This window comes from Silurus aristotelis (genome assembly GCF_946808225.1).
Source record: "Silurus aristotelis genome assembly, chromosome: 23".
Lineage (NCBI taxonomy): Eukaryota > Metazoa > Chordata > Actinopteri > Siluriformes > Siluridae > Silurus > Silurus aristotelis.
The window spans coordinates 1,186,353-1,194,926 of NC_139596.1; the positions used below are offsets into that span (position 1 = coordinate 1,186,353).

At 42.2% G+C, this 8,574-nt stretch overlaps 1 protein-coding gene across 3 annotated transcripts in view; it reads left to right on the forward strand.

Moving 5' to 3' along the window:
* fam222aa (family with sequence similarity 222 member Aa) overlaps nucleotides 1–7,136 on the forward strand; it is a 22,535-nt gene extending 15,399 nt beyond the window's left edge. For all 3 annotated transcript variants that reach the window (XM_083527217.1, XM_083527216.1, XM_083527215.1), the window contains one exon: nucleotides 3,095–7,136. In XM_083527217.1, the coding sequence (XP_083383343.1) occupies nucleotides 3,106–4,464 (1,359 nt within the window). In that variant the 5' untranslated portion in view covers nucleotides 3,095–3,105 and the 3' untranslated portion in view covers nucleotides 4,465–7,136. The remainder of the gene's footprint in view (nucleotides 1–3,094) is intronic.
* The last annotated feature ends 1,438 nt before the right edge of the window (nucleotides 7,137–8,574 follow it).

Genomic DNA, 8,574 nt, shown 5'->3' on the forward strand with positions numbered 1-8,574 from the left:
CGCATTCTCCTCTCGCATTCTCCACTCGCATTCTCCTCTCATACTTTCCTCTCTCCCACTCTCCCTTTGGCACGCTTCTCTTGTACACTACTCACGCTCACACTCTCCTCTCTTATTCTCCTCTCTTATTCTCCTCTCTTATTCTCCTCTCTTATTCTCCTCTCGCATTCTCCACTCGCATTCTCCTCTCGCATTCTCCTCTCGCATTCTCCTCTCGCATTCTCCACTCGCATTCTCCACTCGCATTCTCCACTCGCATTCTCCTCTCGCATTCTCCTCTCGCATTCTCCTCTCGCATTCTCCACTCGCATTCTCCACTCGCATTCTCCACTCGCATTCTCCTCTCATACTTTCCTCTCTCCCACTCTCCCTTTCGCACGCTTCTCTTGTACACTACTCACGCTCACACTCTCCTCTCACACTTTTCTCTCTCTTACACTCTCGCTCACACTCTTCTCTCTCTTACACTCTCGCTTACACTCTTCTCTCACTCTTCTCTCTCTTACACTCTCTTCTCTCGTGTGCTCCTCTTTCACTCTACTCTCATACTCTCAAACCCCGCTGACTTCTGCTGACAGAATCCTTCGCATGCTTCGATTTTAGAACTTTTGCATAAAAGTGTCAAGGCGTCACGTCGCTTGTGGCTCTCTCTTTATCGGTGCTGAACGCCACTCGTGCTGCTCCGGGTTTAAGCAGCCGTGAAATTGCCTTAATAACGGTTTAAATCTGAGCTTTCACAAACCCTTCACCTTTACAGCCCTTCCTCTGTCCCACGCTCAGGGGGATGCTGCGTTTCCTCGCTGTGCTGACCTGTACAATCCTCAACACACAGTAATCTCCCACACACACACACACACACACACACACACACACACACACACACACACACTGCTCAATTAATTCTAAAAATGTCACAAGCTGTGTCCTTTAGAAAATCTTTTTCAGAGATGATAAACGGTACATTTTCTGCACTGTGGTGTGAAAAATATTTAATCCAAATCCAAATATGCAGTTTTGTGAGACTCTACAGTATAAAATGAAGTGTGTCAGTTTTACAAACATGATTATATTTTCATTTACAGGAGTGCGAGGCCACGCCCCCACACCTACATAATCATCATTAATGGCATAATCATCATAGATTAGATTAGATATATCACATATCAATATCTATATTTGCACACTGTTAATTGCACTCAGCTGCACTTTAAATATTGATGTATTTTATATGTGTATAAAATAATCTAAAGAATAAAAAGCAGCTGAGTGTAATTGACACGGTGAGGCAGAAAGTATAAATAATAAAGTATATAATTAGTTAAATGGCTGGTACAGAATGAGGTAGAGAATGAGGTAAAAGGCAGGTGGAGTGTGAGGTAAAAGGCAGGTGGAGAATGAGGTAAAAGGCAGGTGGAGAATGAGGTAAAAGGCAGGTGGAGTATGAGGTAAAAGGCAGGTGGAGAATGAGGTAGAGAATAAGGTAAACGGCAGGTGGGGTATGAGGTAAATGGCAGGTGGAGTATGAGGTAAATAGCAGGTGAAGTATGAGGTAAATGGCAGGTGGAGTATGAGGTAAATGGCAGGTGGAGTATGAGGTAAATAGCAGGTGGAGTATGAGGTAGAGCCTTTTAATGAGGAGTAATGAGGTAGAGAATGAGGTAAAAGGCAGGTGGAGTATGAGGTAAAAGGCAGGTGGAGTATGAGGTAAAAGGCAGGTGGAGAATGAGGTAAAAGGCAGGTGGAGAATGAGGTAAAAGGCAGGTGGAGTATGAGGTAAAAGGCAGGTGGAGTATGAGGTAAAAGGCAGGTGGAGTATGAGGTAAAAGGCAGGTGGAGTATGAGGTAAAAGGCAGGTGGAGTATGAGGTAAAAGGCAGGTAGTGCAAATTACTAACAGTTGTAACTCTTCAATCAGTATGTCACTCAGTGTTTGGGGATCAGTGACACGGTGATACTTGTTTCCCACTTGTATTGTAAATATATTGTGTTCATAAAACATCTTAATTAGAGGATATTATTTTCGTATAATTTTTTTCTAATTGGAATGATTTTTTAAAATGAGAAGAAATGAAGGCTATTTTGGAACAAATGTCCTCGTTGTGTTGTAGCCGGTGAGACAGAACGCTGCTAAGTAGGGAAGAGAAGAGTATAATAATCCGGCGTACTGAGGGATCTCAGCTGTGTCACTATAATTAAAAACGTTTTCCTCTCCTTTGTCACACGCCAGGGCTGATGTCAACGTGTGACCTGCTTCAGGGTCGGAATTAATTTCACAAAGCTCTGATTTAATAGAGCCGGAGGGGCTGATAGATTTCCACAGATTGAGTTTTTTACACAAAAAAACACAAAGAAAGATCAATTTGGCCGAGGATGAACTTGCACACAGAGAGAGAGAGAGAGAGAGAGAGAGAGAGAGATAAAGCAGCAGAGACGATGATAGATGGAATGAAATTATAAAGCTTCCATTAAAAGTTTCATTCTGGGCTGTGAACAGCACCTGCAGTCTTTGTGTGTTCGCTCACCTGCAGTATGACGGATAATTACACTATCGAATCTTCTCTCCTGCACCTGGGCTGAATGGAAAACTGAACGCACACACACACACACTTTTGTCTTGCCAAATGATCTGGCCTCGTTCTTGTGGATTATCTTGTGCAAGCAGACATAAAGGCCAGCTGAACATTCTAGACCTTCCAGTGGAATGTGAGTTATTCAGGACATTCGGTTCTGCACCACACTCCCTTCACCAACTTCACTAAGGTCGAAATTGTCGTTTTGTCTGCAAACGTTTTGTAGATTCAAAGTTTGTTTTGTGATGACGTCCTCATCTCCTCAATCACAGGCCACAGCTGTTAGATCTGTAGTCCAGGTGTTATGGTAACTAGACTCTCAGGACTGTTAAAATTTTCCCTTCTTTTCTTCCCTTTCCTGTATTTATTTCTCTCTCACTGAAAGCTTTTTAACCCTTTTAGATCACTTGTAAACTTTTACAAAAACACAGAAGACTGGTTTATAGATAAACACCACTTTCTACACCACTACTGACACTGGGAGACTTGTGCACTAACAGTGACGTTTTTGTCTCTCTTATTCAGGTGAACACAGCATGGCTGTCCAATCTCCACGCTACCCAAGCACTGTAGAACTGGATGCCTACGCCCAGAAGACGGCCAACAGCCCGCTGTCCATCAAAATATTCCCAACCAACATCAGGGTCCCACAGCACAAGCATCTTAACCGCACAGTGAATGGCTACGACACCACAGGGCAGCGCTACAGCCCATACCTCCAAACTGGTGCCTACCAGGGCCTTTTGGGCATCGTCAAAGTCTCTTCATCATCCTCTTCCTCTTCTACATCATCAGGGTTTATAGCTTCTGCAAAGGCTGTGGTGAAGAGCGCAGAGGGTCGGCGGACTAAAGTCTCTCCTGCTCACTTAGCGGTGGCTCCCTACCAAGTGAGCTACAATGCGGCACCTTCAAAGCCCCCCGAAACTACGGCTCTTACCGTGCCGCCCAATGTGACGGTTGCCGGCTCTGTGATTCCTCTGGCCGGGACGAGGGGACTCAATCTGTCCTCTCAGTCAAATCTTCCCTCAATCCAGAGCATCATTTACCAGATTAACCAGCACTGTCAAGCGCAGGCCCTCCAGCAAGTCTCCACAGTTCCCCAGAACTCCAACTCAAATCCCAGCCCCTGCAAGCAAGGAAGTTACGCAGCAAACCTGGCACCACAAGGGAACATGGGATACTCCGGTACAGTGCTTCCGGGACACAACGGGGATGCGGTGAAGGTAGCTGCATATTCTGAGAGTTTGGATTACATCCTTTGGCAAAAGCAGCAGCAGCAGCAGCAGGCTATTTTGAGGATGTACAGTGGTGGAAGTGGTGGAAGCTGTGCGGTTAGCAAGTCACCAGAATCATGTGGCCCGAGTGTCCTAGCGGGTGGATCCCAGGCCTTGTGCTCCTCCAGGACATACCCAGTAATGACGAGCATGAGCGGAGGGGGAGGCCTCGACAAACTGAGCTCCTCACCGCAGAACTGCGCAGCCATGCAGGGGAATTTTGCTTTGGGGCAATATTTTGCCCCACCATGGAACAGTGTCCTGGTCACACCAGAAAGTGACTGCTACAACCCTCAGGAGTTGCCACCAGGAACAACGAGCATTGGGCAGAAGGAGCTGGGCTTCCTGCCTCACCATCACCAACTTCATCATCACTACCATCATCATCACCAACACGCCCCTATAGACAGTTCGGGGGGCATTTGCTGCAGTCTGCCTAGTAAAAGCTTGTGCAACGCTTCGGTTCTCAGTAGCAGTTTGCAGTCACTGGAATACCTGATTAACGACATCCATCCTCCCTGTATTAAGGAGCAGATGTTGGGTAAAGGCTACGAAACCATCTCGGTACCACGACTTTTGGATCATCAGCATGCGCACATCCGACTTCCTGTTTACAGATAGAAGCGCTGAGCTGAGTGAAGCTTTCACAAACTGGAGATCTTTTCAATCAAGGAGCTGGAATTATGGGTTGGAGTCGGTTCTGTGGATGTGCAGCAGAGTGGGAGGATCTGTGTGGTGATTAGTTGGTTGATTGGGACGAAGTTAAAGTCCTGCTTAAACATTCTTTTTTGCCAACAGGGATTTGTATTTTTTTTGTTCAAAAATGTTTTTTTTCTTCTTTTATCTGATTGGACAAAATTGTGTAGGTGATAAAAATCACTTCCTATCTGAGCAGGAAACGATTCATACTCTGAAGAATATCTGCCGGTGAGCACGTGATGTCACAGTGGAGATGGTGAAGTGCTCCCTGAGTGTAACATTATATTAGTTTCAGAAAATCCTAAGTTAAATGTAAGAGTAATTGTGGATGTTATGGAAACTTGCACTGCTTTTGAAATCATTCGGAAATCTTGTGAAAAGTTCGGAAAAGCTGGAAACGACTAGTTTGAGTTTAATGTATTTATGAAACTTGAGAAACTTGAATTTATTTTTGTTTTATATATTTGTAGTATACAAGATGTATTCGGCTGCTAAGGAGAAAGACGTGTCTTAGTTTTTTAATGGTTCCCGATGAGTTCTTTCTGTTCCGAGTTTTATCGCTTTTTCCATTTTTTGCTTAAAATCTGTGCAGTGTTTCACCAGGAGGGAACACTGCAGTTCACTGAAGAAGCCACATGGTACACACATCATACACCCATCATACACACAACATACACTCATTATACACGCATTATACACTCATCATACACCCATCGTACACCCATCGTACACCCATCATACACCCATCATACACACATCATACACACATCATACACTCATCATACACTCATCATACACACATACACACAATATACACTCATTATACACTCATCATACACACATCATACACTCATCATACACACATACACACAATATACACTCATTATACACACATCATACACTTATCATACACTCATCATAAACCCATCATACACTCATAATACACACATCATACACTCATCATACACACATACACACAATATACACACATCATACACTCATCATACACACATACACACAATATACACTCATTATACACACATCATACACTTATCATACACTCATCATAAACCCATCATACACTCATCATAAACCCATCATACACACATCATACACTCATTATACACTTATCATACACACATTGTACACCCATCATACACTCATCATTCACCCATCATTCACCCATCATACACTCATCATACACTCATCATACACACATCGTACACCCATCATACACTCATCATACACACATCGTACACACATTATACACACATCATGCACCCATCATACACTCATCAATCACACATTGTACACTCATCATGCACCCATCATACACTCATCATACACACATTGTACACTCATCATACACACATTGTACACTCGATGGCTGCTGAGAAATGTTTAATATTGATGATGAAGAATATTACAATAGAAGGTCCTGCTTTGTTGCCACTTCAGTCTGAGTTTTTTTTTTTTTTCTTCAGGACGTCAGGGTGATGTGATTGCAGTCCACGTCCAAGAACTGTGTTTATTTGATCACGATTTTACAAGTTCTGACACATTTTTCAGGAATCAACCCCTCTCTAAAAATCCATCCGATACACCATTTTTTAGCTCTTTTTATTCATTGTTGTTATTTGAAGAGAAGCTTCATTTGTACTCATTTTTTTTTAATAAGTGGTCAAATAAAACAGTTCGTCAACTCAGAGTTTTGTGCTTACCCGTGATAAACCCGTGATAAACCTGTGATGAACCTCTACACCGGAGCAGACGTTCAGGTTCAGTGTTCAGGTTTTAGTAAAATCTGACTCTCTATGAACGATGTCTTGATCTCTGTAGGTTCTGTCTGAGAGGCATCGTCATGGTTCCGCTAATTTCCCATTGCTAATTAATGCTAATGAGTTGAATAAAAGCAAATTGCTTGGTCACATGACCCTGATTAAAGCAGCAGGAGTGCAGGGAGAAGAAAAACGGGCAAATCCATAATTTTTTTTGGGGGGGAGATATAACAATCATTTTTCTATGATTCTCGATTTCTTTCTCTGATGGAGAGAGAAGGTATGGAGTGAGCACTTTCTCTCTCTCTCGCTCTCTTTTTTCTCCTCTCGATCTGTAACAATGAAACGTTCATTCCAGCTGTGAAGTCCCTGTGAATGTGCTGCACTTATCCAACTGAGTGGACCAACGAGAAATGTGAAATAAGTGAGAAAAAGCAGGAAAGAGAGATTGGATTGATGCAGCAGAACTGCGCTGAATTAGCATTTCTCTTTTACTCACGTTTTATTGGAAAATTTAATTTCTAAACTCTGGAGAGTGATTGAGAGAGAGAGAGAGAGAGAGAGAGAGAGAGAGAGAGAGATTGGGTTTGAGTTTCTGCCCGAAGCAAAAAGCTGTCTAGATTTATGAAGTGCAATTATTATGACTGTATGAAGGGTAATTTTATTTGCTTTTATTCTGAGCTCAAACCAAAACAAAAACAAAAAAAGAAAGAAAAAAAATTCCTTTGTGATTCTGGTACATTCCTGCTGTTCTGTAAACTCATCCCTATTTGTTTTGAGGTGCAAAAAATAAAGAATTTTGAGAATTTATTTAAACCCCTCTGCCTTGTGTGATTGTTTTTATCGAAGAAAATAAAAAAAAAAACCCTATTCCAGCTGAAGCTCTCGTATCAGAGCCTGTGTGGAGGAAATGATGGAGGAAATAATCTGTGTAGTTGTGAGAAAGCTTCACGTCTTTGGCAGATGGAAGCCAAGCCGTGTTTTGTGGTGTGGAGAGACGAGGATAGACAGGTGTGTGTGTGTGTGTGTGTGTGTGTGTGTGTGTGTGTTGTGTTTCAGTTGTAAGGTGTGTTTGACGCACCTGCTCTAACAATTATATTACTGAGTATCTGGATCCGCTTATTGAAACGCTACTCCAACCGTCAGCAGGACAGAAGATTTGATCGTCTGTTCATCTGAATAACATCGTCCAGACCTCCTTCTCACAGAAGCTTCTGTACTAAAGTTTCTGTCACCATCAGCACATTGATTATTGTTCTGTAACAGCAGCTCACAACATCATCACGGATTTAAACCCTCGGGCTTTCATTTGATTTTTGACTCAAGTTTGATTATAACCCGAGTGATTGATTGATTATAGGAAACGTGAACACCCAGTACCTGGACATCATAATGACTGTAATTATTCTGAAATCTCATATCTTGGCTCTGGAGTGTGATATTTAGATGAAACCTGTGTTTCTGTCCAAGTCTCAGTAAACAGCATTGTGAATATGAAGATTAGCTCAAATCAAATCTTTGACTGATTTTTTCTGATTTGCTTTATATTCACAGTGTTAATTAAGGAGATCAAGACATTTACAGAAGCATAAGTTTGCTCTGAATTTCACACTCCAAAGCTAAGATACGAGGCTCATTAAAAACAAATAATTGCTTAACATTTTCAACGTAGAAAATGCTGAACATGCAGTTTTAGATCTCAGTTTTAGAGTGTGTTGACCGCAGGGACCTACACTGTGAATTTGGGGAAAATCGGAAAAAAGTCACACTTTTCTAATTGAATTTGATCTATTTTCTATTTAGTGGTTTTAAAGATTCTTTTCCCTCTTTTTCCTGTTTCAAAACCAAATAAAGGAAGACCAGCTTCAATTTCTCTCCGTCTACACAGAAACAGGAGAACAGAAAAGTCTCTCACCTCTACAGTTACCAGGCAGCGACACAGAAGACAATAATCCGGTATTTACACACTGCAAACAGGTGAATATCTGACATCAGAGGTCTCATATACAATGACGCTGACGTGCTCTGTTTACATTTATACAATATACACATCTGCAGCACTTCCCACTATTCCAACACCTAATAAAGTTCACCAGCTCGGTGTAGAAATAGAAACTACTTCATATGCTCCTCACAGATCCCATTCTGAGAGCCATCATTCACGATCTGCTTATCCCTGTACCGAATCTGCTTCTGCTCCAGAAAACCCTGCATTTGTACAGAGAGAGAAGAACAAAAATCCAGAAATACAGCA